Here is a 20,192-nt window from a genome sequence, read left to right on the forward strand (position 1 = left end):
AACATAGTTGTATACATCACCCAATAATAAAAATGTCATTCATTCATTCATTCAATCAATCAATCATACTCTATAGGTTCAAAGAGTTGGAGCAAGCCAAGATGAGACTGTTGAAAAGGTGTAATGTAATGATTGACAGCTGTGACAGCCACTCTCAAACCTCCATCCGACAGCAGACTTTTGGCAGACTCTGGCTCCAAATGAGGTCACATAAGTAAGATGGTAGCTCATAGAAAGAAGATATTTTGGCTCAAGGATAGTCTGTGTCAAGCTGTTTTACTTGTTCCAGATATCGTTTCAATAAATGGTAAAAATCTTGACGTGAAAGTCCTGACTGAACTGCAGGTTTAAGGGGAAACCAGTGAGCGATAACTTTAACCCTAGTGGGACATTGCATTGTTACAGCAGCCAAGTCACAGCTACCACAAAATAATGAAATTATAACACTGAAGTAAGGTGATAAGAGACCAATTTCAATTAAATTATAGAATTATGAAATTAAATCTCAGAACAGAGACTGAAATAAAGATGAAAACCAAAACCAGGCCTGATTGATATCCACAGAGTTTGTACTTTTGATGCTGAGCAGAAAAACAGACGCTGTCTTTAGAAGAAACTTAATCCATACGAACTTTGAGAGTGCAAATTTATCCTGCTTCTGTGTACAAAGTTGTACACGTGTGTTATATGCACGCATGCCCTCAGTACATTCAGGAAGTTTTGTTTTTATAATCATCAGTCTGGTCTGGAAGAGAAAAAAAGGCCCTGTGAGAGACACCGGGAATGCAAAGTAATGTGTGTGTGCGTGTACGTATGTCGCCTGGAACAGATGTTCTCCCAAATTAAGTCTAAGTAGTCGTCCTCTGATAGGATGTAACAGCGTCACGCCACCTTAACCACCACCGACCCCCCCTCTTCCTCACCGTCTCCTGCAGACCTGTCAACCCCCCCACCCCAAAAACAGACCTGAACCTTTTCAGCCGATGTGTGTTCACGTGTTCGGCTCTGCATATGTTACATGAATGTTCTTTGCGTTCCCTGGTGTACTGCGGTGTACTTTTTGTAACACGGATGTCTGACTTATTTGAACATTTGCTTCACAACCTTCAAATGTGTTCCTACCTGGGGCTCAGAGTTTATGCAAAGTTTCAAAGAACATAAAAAAAGAGACATTAAAATGATTATTTGGGGTGATTTATGAAAAGATACCAAAATCTCCTCAGTTGATTTGTATTGCTGCTGTTTATGGGTCAGTGACAAATAAGGGTTTGCAAGATGAGCAATTCAAAAATATCTTCAAAATTGTCTTAAAAGCAGCATCAGGTTTGTTAAAATATACATTTTGTATAAATACAATTTTGTGTTGGTTTTATGTCATTTCAAATGACATTTGCACCATTTTTTAAACTAAAAGTAAGACTGAATGCTCCTGAAAATGTCAAATGGTGTAACCACAAAAGAATGATAAATATTAAACCTACAGTGTATTTACATGTGCAACATTTTTTGAAATGGTTCCTGATTTGCATGATTCCCCAGATTAAATTTAATATTTAGAACAATTATATTCTATAACCTTTATTTAATATAAAAAAAAGTTATAATCTAAATCATGCCAAACTAGGTTATATGGTGTTTTATTGAGAATTCAGCGTTTTAAAGCAAGTTTAATTATTTGGTAGAAAATGTTTTTGCTTACACCACTTTTTGCACAACATTTTTGCCATAATCCGTTAATATATTCTCTCAAAATGGATTAAAAGCAGAAATGTTATGCTGGGTCCATAAAAAAGAATGTGTGCAAGTTATTCATACATTTATTTTCACATTTTAACCCCTTTAAATTTGACTTAACCACAAGGACAAAAAAAGCCATTCAGTTCATTGACCTATTTGTCACTGTGTGTGTCACAGAGTATAGAAGAGAAACAAAGCGGACACTTACTGGACTCAAGTTTTTATTCACAGATGTCACCACAAACTCACACTGGACGTGTTTCGTTTGTTTGTTTGTTTGTGTTCCTCAGTTTTTTGGCTTCTGACAACCCAAAGAGGCTTCTGGGAGTTTTATTTCTCAAACCACAGAATGGCAGGAAAAAAAAAAAAAGAAACCTCTGGCTGGCAACACACACAAGCAACTAGGCTCTCACTAATGGACAGGCAAAGATGCCTAAAGACACAATATTTAGTTTGTTAGCTGTCTTAAAGGTGCAGTGCAAAGAATTTAGTGGCTAAGCAGAATTGACTTCGCAGAAATTAACTATAATATTCCTAAGTAAGTTTTAGTTTAGTTTTTAATCACCTGAGAATAAGAACTGATGTGTTTTTGGCGCCTTAGAATGAGACCTTTATATCTACATAGGGGCTTGGATCCTCTTCCACGGAGCCCTCCATGTTTCTACAGTAGCCTAGAATGGACAAACCAAACTCTGGCTCTAGAGAGGGGCTTCCTGTTGGTTCGCCTACATACTTTAAAGAGAGGGTGAGGGTGAGGGGTATTCACTCAGTTGTAATCTGCAACCTCACATCAAGATGCCATTAAATCTTACACACTGGTCCTTTAAAAACTGTGTTACAGAAATGTGTATTTGCGTTTCTTTGTAGTTTATTTCTAGTAACTTTGCCTTTTGTAGTAGCATGGACCAGGATAAAAATCTGGATCTCTTTTTTTCTTAAGGATTTGAATATTTTAAACAAGTAGTAAAGTAAAAAAAAGTTAAATTAAACTATGTTTCCTCATTTAGTTTTAAAAGAAATAGTTTGACATTTAGGGAAATACCTGCATGCGAGTTAGAGGAGAAGATCGTCACAATCATATCTGTCTGTTAAATGTGAAGCTAAAGACGGTTAGCTTAGCTTAACCTAAAGACTGGAAAAAGCTAGCCTGGTTCTGGCCAATGCTAACCCCTCTAAAGCTCTCTACTTAGCATGTTACATCTTTGTTTGATTTGTACAAGAAGTCGTTTTGCACTTTTTTTTTACTGATTAAATAAAGAAGATATAACACATTAATTTGTGAGCTTTTGAAGTGCTGATAGGTGAATTTTGTTATCATTAGACAGATTTAAGCTAGTTGTTTCCTCGTTTCTAGTCTTTATGCTTACAGCTGCTGGCATTAGCTTCATATTTAGTGTACAGATATGAGAGAGGTATCAATCTTTTTTATCTAAATCTGTTTTTAAAAAAAAAAGCTAATTTAAGCATATTTCTCAAAATGTCAAGCGATCCCTCTAACTTCGTCCTGGTCAATGCAACCTGTTAAGCCAAAATGATGCACGCTACATCCCAAATATTAACAAATAAAATCACTACCGCTACAAAAAGCTACTTACATGTTATAAAACAAAACATTAACAAAAATATATAAAACTTTCAAAAGTTTTGAAAGTGTAAAAAATGTACACTTGTGTCACCGTGTTAAAACTGATAAAGTACAAATTCATCGTCTACATACAAGATAAAAACTAGCTAAGCAGGTACGATGCTCGGACAGGTGATAATGTACAGTGTGACGCACTAGACGGACTGCTGTGATTGGATGAGAGGAAACTTGATAAATTACAGTTGGCTGGCAGCAGAGGTCCTTGTCGAATGGCTCGAGGGGCACTGGGGAGTGGGGACGCCCTCCCCACACAGTTGCTGATTGTTGTTTTTCTTCCCTTTTTTTCTCTTTGGAAGTGTAACATGATCTGAATGGGAAAGCTGGAGAGCCTGGTGATCCTGAGAAGAAGAGGGACTTTGTCAGAAATTGCCTGCAATTTTTCACATAGTGCCTTTTCTTTTTTTTTCTTAGTCTTGAGTGAGGATGAAGAGAAGCAGGCAAACGAGCACTTACCGCGAAAGGAAGGTCAGTTCCAGTTCTCTTGTCCGCTGTGGAAACAGAAAATAAAATCAACTCTGTGTTTATCAGCTACTTTATTTATTTTCCTCCTGCTCAAGACGTACAGTCGTGCATATTTTAATAAAAACAAGTGTTAGTTTGAGTCAAAGGAAAACAAGACTCCCTTTTAGACTAACTTTATACTAATATAAATCGTAGGTGATAAGATAAATCTATGATACACGTGAAAAATACCACACGATTCAAACCATTACTGCCCAGTTAGTTTCAAGGCCACAATCTTCCACATTAAAGGCACTAAGGTGTTTTATGAGGGAACTAAATTCACTGAATTTTCAAAACATGCAGATACCTTGATATAATACTCAACTTCATATTCTTTGTAAAGTACGGAAATTAAAGGAAGGGGCTCACAATTATTCAAATTTGTCATAAAACAACAGTTATCTGCCCATATTAACATTAACATTTCCTCCTGTTTATACTGACCATTAAAAAATCTCCTCCACATGTGCTTTCAGTTTAAGTGATGGGAGATGAAACCCACTCTTTGTTTTGAGCAAAAATGCATTTAAAAGTTTATCTGAAGCTTATATGAGGCTTCAGCAGTCTGAGTAAGTCATATCTAAAGTGGATATCTGCCACATTTACAGTCTTTTTAGCATCAAATTCCCTCTTTGTGTTTCCCCGTTGAGCTTTCGTGGAAGTATAGTAACAAAAAGAGGGACTTTGGCACTAAAAAGACTGTTACGTTGAAAGATATCTACTTTAATTGACTCATTTGGACAGCTGAAGCTTCATATTATCTTTAAATAAACTTTTACACACTTTTGCACAGAAGGAAGACTGTGGGTTTTGTCCCCCATTGCTTACATTGTAAGTGCATCATGAAGGGATCCTCTAATGTTAGTTTGGTTTGACCGCAGCTTTAAGACAGACTTGAAAAATTGTGACCCTGTCTTTAATAGTTTGTCACAAAATGCAGTTTTTCTCCCTGCAGGACAGCAACTTCTCCATGCTGAATAAATCCAAATCCGAACATGCAAATGAGTCAAATCCGCAGTACGCACAAGATCAGGATCCACGATGACACATACTTTGTGTCCTTCAGTGTAAATCGTCTCCATAATAAGATACTTCTCTTTGTTGAAGTCCCGCTCTTTGAATGGATGTGCAGTTAAAAGAGACAAAGGTGATAAATGAAGGATCAAGAAGAAGAAATGAAGAAAAAAATAAATAAACGTGTATGACGTGTGATGAAGAGTCAATGGCTGGTGGTTTTTCAGATGTTTTTTGTTGTTAATTGATGATGATCTGATGTGGATTAGTTGATGGTTATCACTGATGATAGGTACCTCTTGGCAGGGAGAACACTCCTTTGGTCACCAGTCGGAGTAACTCGGGGGAGCAGACGCTCGAGGGAACCGGGTCAGAGTGTCGGAATAGGGGGAGCTACACACACACACACGCACATACACACGCACGCACACACACACACACACATACACACACATACACAAGGGGAACTCTTTATATGTTTTTATACATATTTAACAACTGTGGATAAATCTAACTAACTATCACTCTCAATTAAAAATATCCCTCCACCAATTAACACCGCAGCATTTCGGGTCCGTGGGCACTGTTCGTACCTGACCACCACAAGGTTTCCATGGATATCGCACACTTGTTCACCATGGTTACCTGTATTACCCATACTGCAACACAAGAGCGAGGATGGACAGGTAAGAGGGAGAGAATGCTGAAAACAACAAGGATGGAGAGATCTCTCGCTCACGACGGAAAGAAAGATGACCGAGAGAAGTGAACGTGAAAGAAGATGATGAAGAGAAGATCCGTGCGTGCAGAGAGAGAAAGAGGAGAGATCGTGCTCTGCTTGTGATTTCTGATGAGCAAAAATGTGAGAAAGGAGTGAAGCGATCCAAAGTCAAAGTATCCCATACCGAAATAAGAGTGGGTGTGTGGAAGAGGGTGAAATGAAGTGTGCATTAACAGACAGATATCAAAGTGCAACAAGCCAAGGATAAGAGGAGCTGGAGAGAGTGGAAATAACACGAGAGGAAAATACGAGGAGATTCAGAGACCATGAAAAGGAAAATGATGAAAGAGAAAAGAAGAAGAAGAAAAAGAAGATAGAAGAATAATTAATTAATTTTGTTTTGATCTACAATAGAAATGATTCAGAAAACCTAAAGATGGCTACATGAGATCTAATCTATGTGTGTGTGTGTGGACTCACTCTTCAAAGACGTCCTCTGTGTCCATCCGTCTGTAATATTTGGCCAGTTTGGTGGAGAGGATCATACTGGGGATCAGGAGGACACAGCAGCCTCCCAGTCCAAACCAGAATACGTTCTGAAAAACACAGTAACCATTAAATGTTCTAATCTTTCTCATCTCTCAGTTCATCTTATACGTTTGTATAGAGCTAAAATGGCGTGTTGAATCATCATTAAGCCATTAATTGAGTATAAATGCTAAAAAAATATTCTGGTCTCAGCCTCTCAATTGTGACAATTACTTTTTATTTTTTTATTTCACTGTAAATATAATATATTTGAGTTTTTTACTTTTGTTTGATCAAAAAAGCTGTTTGAAAATGTCACTGTCATCTATGGGAAATTGTGAGTTTAAAAAATATATATTTTTAAGATTTTAAAGACTAAACAAAGACTGCAACTGACAGTTACTGGCATTATCAATTTATCTGCTGATTCTTGATAAATTGATCAACCATCAAGTCTAGAAAAGTGTCAGAAAAGTGACAAATCCATACCACTATAGCTGAAAGTGAGACGCAATATTAAAATTGCTCGCTTTGTTGGACCAGCAGATCAAAACCTAAAGATATTCAGTTTGTTATAATATAATGCAAATAATAAGCTAGCAACGCTTATCTGAGACCATATTAAAATATGATTTAATATGAAAACAGTTTTATTTGATTGACAGATTTTTTCCCCTTTATTTTTCACGAATAATTGGAAAAATATTGATAGTGAAAATCATTTATAGCTGCAGCCTTGCATATTTTTCCTGCTACATTTTACACAGAGACACACAGGTAATGTACAGGCAGAAAGTATAAAACGTGCACATACAGGACTGAATACAAAAATACAAACACGTGTGCTGAGTCTCACATGTGGCACATGTTCTATGGCAGTATGCAATGCTGCTGATGCACGGATATATAATTCTCTGTTTATATTGACCACAGTCTGTGGCTTGTTTGAGCTCTCACTAAACTCCCACAAACTTGCATGTATGAAATATAGCTGATATGTAAATAGAAAACTTTACAACTCTGCTGGGCTGCGGCGAAGAACAGTGAAGAATCTATGTGTATGAAACTCCCCACCCTGCCTCAAAACATACTCTGTCCCATCTCAGTGTGTGTATGTATGTGTGTCTCGGAGACTTGAGAACATACTGTTCTAGTTCGTGTGGCCGACTCCTCAGTCCCCCCAAACCGTCAAAGAGCTTTTTATATTTCTGGTTAAAGTCAGATACATGCAGGGAACATATACTGTACATACAGCTGTGAAAGGGATCAGTACACCTCCGCAGCCTGCCAGCCACACACCCACACGCACAACCACACACCCACACACACATATATACACACTTCTCTGGCATCTTACCACTGAATCGACTATGAAGCTGCAGGCTACTATCTCCATGCTGTCCACAATGTTACTGATTGGTTTACACTGGGCCACTTCTGCAGTCAACTGTAGAGAAAAATACACACATGCACAAAAACATGTATACATACAAAACCCAGAATATATATATTACAAAGTGTGCATATAAATGACGTCAAATGTGAAACCAAAATTTGCTGAGTATGTTGCACAGTGGCATTACTGGCTTCAAGTTTAAATCAAAGCTTCATGCAGTGTTAAAGTCTTCTGCTTAGAATCAGGAAACTCCTAAAGCGCCTGTAATTTACTGAAAAAACCAAGAAAACCAAACAACATGTTGACTCCATTAAATGCACGGACAATTCCCACACGGGAGAGAGCACACTTTTATTGTTTATTCACTGGGATCAACTTTAAAATCCACCACTGGATGAATATTTTTGCTTTGCATTTCAGTGTCATTGCGGACATTTTCTCTATACTGCACATTAACCAACGATTTTCAAAACATATCACAGAAAAACACATTTAAGAAAATTGGGGGAATACTCACAGAGTTTTTAATCCATGCTGTGTATTGTTTGAAGTATCCCACCAAGGTCTGTACGTAGTTTTTTGTTTCCTGGACGCCAACAGAGAAAAGAGAAGTAATGTTAGAAATGCGTGACATATGTTTCAGGTTTAACTGATCGATTAAACCTTCAGAACTTTTCTCATCAGTGATTTATTTTAAGTAACTTTTATGTAAATAGTTTCCAAGGATTGAATCATGAGGTAAAGTAAAATACTGCAAGATTTTTAATAGTCGAGCACGAATGAATAAAGTGACCATTGAGACGAAATTCACAGCCAGTTAATTAAGTTTGGACTGCGATACAAACATTTGCTATTTATTATGTGCTAATTAATGCCCATTTACTGTGAATTTAGAAGAAAAGGCCAAAAGAAAAGACACTTTTGTTCAGTCTAAAGCAACAGATAACACAGACAGAAGAAAATTAAACATTAATGGGTTTTGTCTTTCCTTTCCTGTCTCTGAAGCACATCTTCCACTACAATCAGTCGAGATGAGCCACCATAGTAGGTACCTTTCATTTTGTTCCATAATTTACATTGCTAAGGATATTTGTGTAGTTGAAAATGGACTTAAGGGAATTCCTTACTTACTGCACTTGAGGATAAAACTGTATCTATTTGAGGATACTTAGAAAGGACATAACTTAAATACAGTTATGTAACTCATTAATTAACCATCAACTTATTAACCACTGTATTTTTTCACTGTACAAAGCTGTTGTGACTCTGAATCTCATTTGGGGAAAGGTTACTAACACCATTTAAAAAAACGTATCAGGTTATATATGCACAATGCTCTGAAGTAGATAAACTGTATGACTAGGGCTGGGCAATAAATTGATATTATATCGATATTGTGATATTTTATAGATATATCGTCTTAGATTTTTTAAATATTGTAATATCCTGATATGGAATAAGTGTCTTTTCCTGCTTTTAAAGGCTGCATTACAGTAAAAATTAAATTTTCTGAGCTTAACAGACTGTTCTATTATCTGCCTTTATCCACTTAGTCATTATATCCACATTACTGATGATTATTAATCAAAAATCTAAATGCATGAATATTTTATGAAAACACAGATAGTCATGTCTACAATATTGTCAAAATATCGATATCGAGGTATTTGGTTCAAAATATTGTGATATTTCATTCGGCCCATATCGCCCAGCCCTATGTATGACTGTATTTGTTATACGTTTTTGTACCTGCTTCACCACATGGGAGGCATTATGAGTGATGAGGTACTCTGCTGCATCAATGGCACTCAGGATATTTGTGACCTTGATCTGAGAGAGAAACACAGATTCATGTGTACTTTGTATTTATGAGAAGTAATTATGTTTTCTTGCTGTTGTTCTGTTATTTTTCTGTACTGCTTCCTCACCGGCAGGTCGCTGGAAGTTCTCTGCAGCAGTCTGATACTCTGGCTCAGGGTGCTCTGCATGAGAAGACAAACGCAGATTATTACCAAACAACACAAATAAATGTCTAAATATCCATTAACAAAAATTCCATCACGTCACATCACTGCTGTCACCACATGAACGACACTGCTACCGCAAACAGAGACACAGAAAAAGCAAATAATGCTGTGCATCAACAGCGGCTTACCCGCGCTCGGACATTTTTCTGTCATCATTTAATGAAAGAAAAGGAAGAAGAAAGAAAAGAGGGCATAGTTGAAGGGACAAGCTAACAAAAACATGTGACTACAAACTTTATGGTTTGTCATTGGGCTTAAATTTGAAGCTTTATGTTTGCTCTTACACTTGCTATCTTATTATTTAAATTGCTGTACATTTTTAATAATATGTATTCTGTGGATATTTGTGTGTAGTTTGAAACATAAAAAGAAATGAGAAATAATGCGCACTGATTTGTCACATATGATTTGTAATTGTCGAGATAACCTAGAGCTGATCATGTAATGAGCAAACCTGAGAAAGTGACAGTACAAAAATGTGTTGTTTGACTAAATGACATTAATCGATCTGGATACTCTTTGTGTGCGTTGGGATTTTCTATATTTGCTGCATAAAATTGTTCCTGCTATTAGCTAGTAAGTGTACGCAGGCCATGGAGAATTTTTTAAATTTGTGCTCTTGATTTAATAATTTGTGCTCTCGATTTAGATATTTCACTGGTCAGCCGGAAGTTTGAAGTTAATTACTGAGCTGACTGATCCTGCGTGGGCTCTCTCTGGCTCCTCCAGCTTCCTCCCACAGACCAAAAAAATGCAGGTTAGGTTAACTGGCAACTCCAAATTGTCCTTAGGTGTGTGAATGTGAATGATCTTTATGATTGAGTGGCGAACTGTAAAGGGACTACCCAGTCTCTCGCCCAAGATATAATAAGTGATAACATATAGAAAATGGATGGATGGATAGATGGATAATACATCCATGTTCACAACCCTGAAGCTGAGTATTTGGATGACATCCACATAGTGAAAAAGTCCATTATCCTGTATTCTATGGGATATTATGAGGTACAATGTACACACAGTGTCGTGGTTAAAGTATATCCACATATCTTAGTCCAAGGAATGAAACCATATTAAATTGAAATGATCCATAATGAGGATATACATCGGAAGAGAGAATGGCATGACGGTAAAATCTGTTAAATCAAGAGTGTGAATTACTAAATTAAGAGCATGAATTAGTTATTTTTTTCCCATGGTCCCTTCCAGGCTCCCTACAGGTCTGTAAAAAATATACAGTAGGTTTATTTACTTCATCAGTAGGAGAAAGGTGTTTTTTGGATGTGGGAGAGGACCTGTGTATATTTGTGAGTGCATATGAAGTATAACACTGGATGTGTATTAAATAAAGGTGTGTAATTGTGTGTGTTTGTGTAGTGAGAGAGGTGATTACCATTGCTTGCTCCATGGGAACCACCTGTTCTCTGTGAATCTGTCTGATACTGCTGGCGTGACCTTTCAGTGCGTTCTCCAGAGCACCACGAGGCTGTAAATACACACACACGGGCACACGCATGCACACACACACACACACACACACACACACACACACACACACACACACACACACACACACACACACACACACACACACACACACACACAACACACAGCAGAGGATACAGGAGTTGAATGTGGTTTATTGTTAAGAGGATCATGACAATAGCTTCTGCTGACACTGTTTTATCTTGTGTGCTCTTCCTATCTGTTAGTACATACAAATACAGATAGTACACAACTGTACCTATTTGTCAACAGGTATTAAAGAACACACATTACCACTCCAGTAATGGACCATCAAAATAAGAGAGTTAAATGTGGACTCTTAAACACTAGATCTCTCTCCTCTAAAGGTGTATTAATCAATGATATAATATCAGATAATCATATTGACTTATTCTGTCTTACTGAAACCTGGCTGCGTCAGGATGAATATGTCAGTCTAAATGAATCCACTCCTCCCAGTCATATCAATACCCACATCCCTCGAGACACCGGCCGAGGAGGTGGAGTTGCAGCCATTTTTAACTCAGACCTAAAAATCAACCCTAGACCTAAACTTAATTATAAATCATTTGAAAGTCTTGTTCTCAGCCTTTCTCACCCAGCCTGGAAAACTTTACAGCCTGTCTTATTTGTTGTAATCTACCGTCCTCCTGGCCCGTACGCCCAATTTTTATCTGACTTCTCAGAGCTTTTATCAAATTTAGTCCTTAGCACTGATAAGATAATTATAGTAGGTGACTTTAACATTCATGTGGATGTTGAGAATGATAGCCTTAACACTGCATTTATTGCATTATTAGATTCAATTGGCTTCTCTCAAAATGTGAATGAGCCAACTCACTGTTATAACCACACCCTCGACCTTGTTCTGACATATGGTATTGAGGTTGAACATTTAATAGTTTTCCCTCATAATCCTTCTTTATCAGACCACTACTTAATAACATTTGAATTTTTAGTACTGGACTATACACCACTGGACAGACATGTTCTTACTAGATGTCTGTCTGATGGTGCTGTCACTAAATTTAAAGAAAAAATTCCATCAATGTTGAGCTCAATGCCATGTATCAATACAACAGAGATGACTTATTCTGATTTCAGTCCCCCCCAGATTGACTGTATTGTTGATAGCGCTGCAGACTTACTGAGAACAACTCTGGACTCCATCGCTCCTTTAAAAAAGAAGATAATTAAACAACGGAAAACAGCTCCTTGGTATAATTCCCAAACTCGACAATTAAAACAAATTTTACGAAAACTAGAAAGAATATGGCGCTCCACTAAATCAGAAGAATCTCACCTAACCTGGCAAGACAGTCTTAAAACATATAAGAAGGCCCTCCGTAACACCAGAGCTGCCTACTACTCATCACTAATAGAGGAGAATAAAAATAGTCCAAGGTTTCTTTTCAGTACTTTGGCTAAACTGACAAAGAGTCATAACACTACTGATCCATGTATTCCTTTAACTCTCAGTAGTGATGACTTCATGAGTTTCTTTAATGACAAAATCTTAACTATTAGGGACACAATTAATCACCTCTTGCCCTCAATAAGCACTGATTCATCCTCTAACATAGGAAACTCAGAAACTGCTTTTAAACCTGATATTTATTTAGACTGTTTCTCTCCAGTCGACCTTATAGAATTAACCTCAATGATCACTTCCTCTAAACCATCAACCTGTCTTTTAGACCCGATTCCAACTAGGCTGCTTAAGGAAGTCCTTCCCTCTGTTAGTACTTCCTTATTAAATATGATCAATCTGTCTTTAGTGACAGGATATGTACCACAGTCTTTTAAAGTAGCTGTCATTAAACCACTTCTTAAGAAGCCTACTCTTGATTCAGAGGTTTTAGCTAACTATAGGCCCATATCGAACCTCCCCTTTCTCTCTAAGATCCTCGAGAAAGCAGTTGCTAATCAGCTGTGTAACTTTCTAAATAATAACAGCTTATTTGAGGATTTTCAGTCTGGATTCAGAGCTCATCATAGTACAGAAACTGCACTGGTAAAAGTTACAAATGACCTCCTAACTTCATCAGACAATGGACTTCTCTCTGTCCTCGTCCTGTTAGATCTTAGTGCTGCCTTCGATACTATTGATCATCAAATCCTGTTAAAGAGACTTGAACATTTAATTGGTATTAAAGGAACAGCATTAAATTGGTTTAAATCCTATCTGTCAGATAGATTTCAGTTTGTAAATGTCAATGATAAATCCTCCATGCAAACAAAAGTAAAACACGGTGTTCCTCAGGGTTCAGTGCTTGGACCAATACTATTCTCCTTATATATGCTTCCTTTAGGAAATATTATTCGGAAACACTCAATAAATTTTCATTGTTATGCAGATGATACTCAATTATATCTATCAATAAAGCCTAATGAAATCAACCAGTTAACTAAACTACAAACATGCATCAAGGACATAAAGGCCTGGATGACCTGTAACTTCCTGCTGTTAAACTCAGAAAAAACTGAAGTTATTGTGCTTGGCCCTAAACACCTTAGAAACACATTATCCAATGATATAACTACTCTGGATGGCATTACTTTGGCCTCCAGTACTACTGTAAGGAACCTAGGAGTTATATTTGACCAGGATCTGTCCTTTAATTCCCACATAAAACAAATTTCAAGGTCTGCCTATTTTCATCTGCGTAACATTTCAAAAATCAGACATATTCTGTCTCAAAATGATGCTGAAAAACTAATCCATGCATTTGTTACTTCTAGGCTGGATTATTGTAATTCATTATTATCAGGCTGCCCTAACAAGTCTCTAAAGACTCTCCAACTGGTCCAGAATGCAGCTGCACGCGTTCTGACAAAAACTAGAAAGAGAGATCACATTACTCCTATTTTAGCTTCACTGCATTGGCTTCCCATAAAATCAAGAATAGAATTTAAAATCCTTCTCCTCACTTTTAAAGCTCTTACTGGTCAGGCTCCATCATACCTTAAAGAGCTCATAGTACCTTATGTACCTACCAGAACACTGCGCTCCCAGAACGCAGGCCTACTTGTGGTACCTAGTATCTCTAAAAGTAGAATGGGAGGCAGAGCCTTCAGTTATCAGGCTCCTCTCCTGTGGAACCATCTCCCAGATTCGGTCAGGAGGGCAGACACCCTCTCTACTTTTAAGAGTAGGCTTAAAACTTTCCTTTTTGATAGAGCTTATAGCTAGCAAGCTCCTAGTTTATGCTGCTATAGGCTTAGACTGCCGGGGGACTCCTACCTCCATGATGCACTGAGCTCCTCTCTCCTCCTCTCTCTCTCTCTCTCTCTATCCATCCATCTATATCCAATAACATTCATGTACTATTAATGCATTCAGTAACCTACACTTCTTCCCCGGAGTTGTCTGTGCTTTCTCATCTCACAGGCAATCTGGGCCTGTAGACGTCCGGATGACAGATTCCAGTCCCGGACCTTCTAGCTTCAATGTTTATTTTCAATGTGCTACTCTCTCTCTCTCCTATTCTTCCTCTCTCTCCCCTCTACCCCAACCGGTCGAGGCAGATGGCCGCCCACTTTGAGCCTGGTTCTGCCTGAGGTTTCTTCCTGTTAAAAGGGAGTTTTTTCTTGCCATTGTCGCTAAATGCTTGCTCATGTGGGAATGTTGGGTCTCTTTATAAATTAAAACTTGAAGAGTACGGTTTAGAACCTGCTCTATGTGTAAAGTGCCTTGAGATAACTTTGTTGTGATTTGGCGCTATACAAATAAAGATTGATTGATTGATTGATTGACATTACAAAATATAACAAAAGTAAAATAACTTATTATACAGTCAGTTTAAAGCAAGACTGAAACTGGTATATAACCCTTACTGATGCAGAACTTAGATGTTTACGTTACACTATATCGACACTTTTTTGATTAGAGATGTATTTGGTGTAGGTTGGTGAAAGCTCCCAATCTGAGGAAGCTCTGTATAGTTTATGTCTTGAAATATATAACTGGCTCTATTTAATATTCCTAGTAAAACGTTCATATTTTTGACCAATGCGACATTTGTGTTTCCTTCTTTTTTGTCTGTGGCCCAAATATAAGAGTAATATTCAAGGTGTGTTTAAACCACTGATAATATAATCCTGCTGATGTTTTAGCCTCTTCTTCTTTTTTCAAATACAATCACTACTTTACTGAGACCAAGAGTTGATGGTTCAAAGTGATTTCCAACAGGCTGCTTTATTTAACTCGCTCCTAGCGGACACCTGGCAATTACAGCTTTAATTGTGGATTGCAGATTAGTCTGGCTCTGGTTCCGAAAAGCTCAGATTTGATTAGATTAGGTACTAGACTATTTTTACACACCCAATCATCTACCTTTTCCTCATTAAAGGTTCCTGTTTTATCATCAGTGGTGCTAGCAGTGTAGTATAAAGTATATTCAGGTGCATAGATAACATGGATCCTTATATTGTTGTTACAATGAGTTAGATTGTTAAAGTCTTTGGGATCATTACGTCTTGTTATTTGACTTAATTATTTATTATTAGCTTCCCTACAAATACACACACTAATCCTTCTGTTGCTTATCCCATGTACCTTTAAATGGCACAGCTGCTATTCCATGCATGTGCCATGAATATGTGCGTGTGCATGTGTTTGTGTGTGTGTGTGTGTGTGTGTGTGTGTGTGTGTGTGTGTGTGTGTGTGTGTGTGTCTGTCTTTGTGTATATTCAGAGTGAATGGGCAGCTTGTTCAGACCAACCTGTCGGCTCTTGAGCATGAAAGCAAAATAATTTTCCAGAGAGGCTGTCTGACTGTATTTGGACTTTTCTTTAGAGTATTTTTTTAATGTCATTCCTACAGTGTACCATGTTTATTGAAAGAAAATGCATCCACAGAACTAGAAAACAAACAAATGAGACTCTAATTTGTCACAGAAATACTTTACAAACAATGAAGTGCAGATTGTGTTCAGAGGTTTTAACTTTTATTTTAAAAGTTAAAATAAACTAAATCAGTCAGATTTCTGTAGTTGGCAGTGTCATTTAAAAAAAACTATCAAGAGCTGATCTAACATTAAACATTAAACACTGTACACTGTAATTCATTTCAGACAACAGTCAATTACATTTATAATTAGAATGAAACTCACCAGCTGGTCAGCCTGAGCCTCCAGGTCAGTAGAGAAGGTCAGAAGATCCACAATTGTGACTCCTTTATTTACCTAAAACAAGACAGTCACATATGAAGCTATATTAGTATAGTTTAATATTTGTCTTTATTTTGTAGCTACACCTTGTATCAGTGATATGTTTCTGGCTCTTATTTTTAGTATTTGTGGTATTGGGATATTAAATTAAAGTTTATTATAACCATAACACAAAGGAGTTCAGATATAAAAGCAGCTTTTGTTGAGGCTTCACACACAAACACACATTTATGAGGACAACTTTTTACATAAAAAACATTTATTTAAAGGATGTTTTACTTAATCTTAACAAAAAAGCAAATCTTAACACCTAAAATGAGTAGGGGCCATGGTTTTGAGTCCCTGCGATGTGACTTTATTAACAGGTTTTAGCTCAGAGTACCTCTGCCATGAACGCGTCATAGTCGATCTGTCCGACTCCAGAGTTTGCAAAGTTGATGAGGTTGTCTCTGCCCGCCTGCTCCAGCAGTGTGATGTCCTGCAGGTCGACCTGCACACTCTCAAACACTTTGGCCAGATCTTTGTTGTACTAATGTGAGATAAAATCACAAGTTACCAGGCTGTCATTCATCAAGTTTTTATCAGTAACACAGATTTGAACCCGTGATACCTCCACAGTGAACACTCACCGCAGTTCTGTTGAGGAAGGAGTTGATGTTGAACATAGTTTCCAGCTGCAGAGCATGATACAGACCATTGTTCTCATAGCAATCCCTACGAGACAAACACAGTATGGTAGCACAATGAATTTCCTTGTGCTCTGAGCAAGAGTTCAATATTTTCATGAAAAGTGTATTAGCATTTAAATATTTAACAACATGATCATCTGTATAAGATCCAGGTGAACATCTGACTTCAGTAATGCACATTTGGAGCAGAAAATATCTTGAATGCACACGTACATAACATTTCATGCGAAAATCAAATAAACTGATTTGCTCCTTTTAGAAATATTCAGTTAATGTGCATTAGCGGCCTCCATATTACCTGTACATGCTTCCCAAAGTCAAGTCAATGTTCGGATTCTGAAACAGCATCCCAGGAAGGAAGTTCTTCTTGGCAGGATGCACCAAGTATGGTGTGTCTATGATCTACACACACACACAACCACACACACATGCATATTCATCAGCACAGAGCAGCAGTGTTGTCTGTTATGTAATACTATCCAGCTCAGATATTCAGCTCAGGCTCTCTCTCCAAGACAAACACTGGGAGAGGCAGAAAGCAGAGTGAAAATAAGACATTTCAGGAAGGAAGAGAGTTTGTGTTCAGGACCTTGAATAGCTGTCGGTTAGCCAGCGGTTCGCACACCATCTTCTCCACGTTGCCACCAACAACAAAAAATGTGGTCACGATGGCCATCAGCATCCAAACGAAGATGAAGGAGAAGCCCACCCCGCTGAGAGAGCCAAAGATACAGAGTGTGGAGACATAATCACACAGAAACATGAGTTATTATAAAATTACTGCTTTTAATCTTTTATCACAACATTTTGCTTAATTTCTACCATATGTTGTGGTGGTTTTCTATCAGTCTCAATGAATACACTCAATATACAGGATCTTATGACTGAAACAATTTGGAGTTGTAAGATCCTTTCCTTAGGGCTTGTAAGTTAAAACAAACTGCCAAGAAAATGTATCAAATGTATCATTTGCAGCAGAAACAAAGTATAAAAGCTAGTAAAGTGTGTGACCTAAAGGTGTAAATAACTGAACCCAAGGCCACTGTAATGAAACAATTCAAATGTTGGCGGCCAGTTTGAGAAGTGACCCTCATTGAAGTCATCCTATTTAGCAGTAATAAGCAGTATACAAACATTTCATAAATGGTTTATAACATACTGTGATGTAGGTGTATATAATGATAATATAATAGAATGTAGTTGTAATAATATAATACAAGTGTGTACAATTACATTAAATGGTGTTATAAACCATGTATTAAATGTTTGTTTACTGCTTATAAATGCTTATTAAAGGGACTTAAACTGTTACTGTTATCTTCCTGATCTGACTATCTCCTCATCAATCTGTGTACACTGCTGTCTTATATTTCCCTCATTTTTCTATTTTCTGTCCGCTTGTTAATTATAGCTTCAGTTTGAGGGTCGGACTGCTGTCGTGGTAACGTACGCCATGAGCAGGTTTCCTCCGGTGTTTGACAGGCACCCTCGGGTTGTGGGTGTAGCCTGCTTGTCGTAGCCACAGGTGCCACACAGCAGACCCAGGAAGTTGAAGGCCAGGATGAGGACAACCGCGCAGAGCACCGCCACACAGCCGATCCACCTGCAGAAAGGGTGCACACACAAGGCGGTTGACACATGTATGCATGATTACTCTGATTTTAATTACAGATAATGTCTAACCACAACCTGCCACCTTAAACTTAACTTAGTCATAATTAGAGTTAAACAAAAAACAAGTCTGGATTTTAAACACTCAGATAACCTTGTATGCACTGAATTTTTCTGCCGAGATTGGTGGTGTGTGCCCATAATGTGACTGTGTGGACATATTTCTGTCCCCACCATGTAATCAATGCAAATATACGCACGCTTGCATGCACATATGCTCACAAGCACACACACACACACACACACACACACACACACACACACACACACACACACACACACACACACACACACACACACACACACACACACACACACACACACATACCTGTAGAAATCCATTTGGTCGATCTGTGGGTAATACGCCTCAATGTTCTTCTGTCCTTGGTTAAGGAAAATGGTGAAATTGGCCAGAGATGCTTCCACTGGGAACATCTTGGAGAAACCGGTGATCTCTGCACTGATCTTATCCAGCATGCCTTTCACTCCTAAACACAGAGGTAAACAGAAAATAAGCACACACACACACAAACGGATCAACTCAGAGGTCTCAGAATCAGGAGGAAGGAGGATGGAGCTTTATTATAAAGCAAAAAGGGACAAACAGGACTTACGAGGTAGAGCTGTGGTGTCCAATACAATGCAGGTAAAGATGAGAGAAGAAAAAATGTAAAAGATTGTTGACACTTGATTTAAGAATACTACACATACATACACACACACACACACACACACACACACACATAGTTATGTACCTGCGACAATATTTTTGGTTTGCTCTTTAACCAGTCTTGGTGTATCATTAAACGATGAGTAACCCTGAAGGTGGAGAGAAAAGAGAAAACAGGTGATAAATAAAAATATATCAACTTTGGTGGGTGAAACAGTCATGAGCTGAACAGGAAGATGATGTAGAGCTAGAGACAAAGACAAACCTTTTGTACAACATTACTGAGGTCTGTTTTCAGGATGGTGTCGACATTAGCCAGAGCATGACTGACACTTGGAAGCTGATAGACAGGAAGTGAATGAACTTGATTAATAAATATGAAGATAAATTAAAATTAAAATTAGTTTCAGGTTTTGATTCCCATTTTTTTGTGTCAGAAAAGGTGAAACGTCTCGTTACCCCGGAATAGTCGGCGTTGATTCCCAGTTGGGCTAGCGTGGAGCGGATGGTGTTGCAGGTGTGAGACACGGCTCCGTTGGTGCAGGCGGGGTCGGAGAGGGTGTTGGACAGAGAGGCGCGCTCTCCAGACAGACTGCTCTGAAGTTTTCCTGTCCCCTCCTGGAGTACCTCCAAAGAGGAGCTGACATTCTCCAGGGCCTCCTTAGTCTCCCGCATAGCTGCAAACAAGAAGGTTGGGATGATTGTGCATGTGACAATAGATCATTTTACCAAGAATATCTACAATAGTGTGAGGTTTTGTGTCGTCAAATTGTTGAGCCTCATACATTGTATACTTACACCTATACACACATAATGCAACCAACACCAAAAATATTACGACGACACTGATTACACTGATCACAGGTCCACAATCCACAAAGGAAAACCACAACAAAAAACTAATTTACAGGAA

The 20,192-nt window shown here is 38.0% G+C and overlaps 1 protein-coding gene across 5 annotated transcripts in view; it reads right to left on the minus strand.

Moving 5' to 3' along the window:
* Positions 1-1,945: 1,945 nt before the first annotated feature.
* prom1b (prominin 1 b) overlaps positions 1,946-20,192 on the minus strand; it is a 34,015-nt gene continuing 15,768 nt past the window's right edge. Inside the window, exons 8-27 of one of the 5 annotated variants that reach the window (XM_062433314.1) lie at positions 19,739-19,956; positions 19,545-19,619; positions 19,365-19,428; positions 18,938-19,097; positions 18,389-18,541; positions 17,528-17,651; positions 17,237-17,340; positions 16,879-16,963; positions 16,632-16,778; positions 16,193-16,264; positions 10,966-11,058; positions 9,474-9,527; positions 9,295-9,375; positions 8,063-8,131; positions 7,507-7,596; positions 6,102-6,217; positions 5,494-5,559; positions 5,197-5,293; positions 3,836-3,870; positions 1,946-3,702 (exon numbers count right to left, since the gene is read on the minus strand). In XM_062433314.1, the coding sequence (XP_062289298.1) occupies positions 5,224-5,293; positions 5,494-5,559; positions 6,102-6,217; positions 7,507-7,596; positions 8,063-8,131; positions 9,295-9,375; positions 9,474-9,527; positions 10,966-11,058; positions 16,193-16,264; positions 16,632-16,778; positions 16,879-16,963; positions 17,237-17,340; positions 17,528-17,651; positions 18,389-18,541; positions 18,938-19,097; positions 19,365-19,428; positions 19,545-19,619; positions 19,739-19,956 (1,841 nt within the window). In that variant the 3' untranslated portion in view covers positions 1,946-3,702; positions 3,836-3,870; positions 5,197-5,223. Of the gene's footprint in view, positions 3,721-3,835; positions 3,871-5,196; positions 5,294-5,493; positions 5,560-5,581; positions 5,896-6,101; positions 6,218-7,506; positions 7,597-8,062; positions 8,132-9,294; positions 9,376-9,473; positions 9,528-10,965; positions 11,059-16,192; positions 16,265-16,631; positions 16,779-16,878; positions 16,964-17,236; positions 17,341-17,527; positions 17,652-18,388; positions 18,542-18,937; positions 19,098-19,364; positions 19,429-19,544; positions 19,620-19,738; positions 19,957-20,192 lie in introns of those variants that run through there. The other 4 variants (XM_062433305.1, XM_062433323.1, XM_062433330.1 and 1 more) reach the window with 4 other exon arrangements.

This window comes from Scomber scombrus, chromosome 2 (assembly GCF_963691925.1).
Source record: "Scomber scombrus chromosome 2, fScoSco1.1, whole genome shotgun sequence".
NCBI classification, from domain to species: domain Eukaryota; kingdom Metazoa; phylum Chordata; class Actinopteri; order Scombriformes; family Scombridae; genus Scomber; species Scomber scombrus.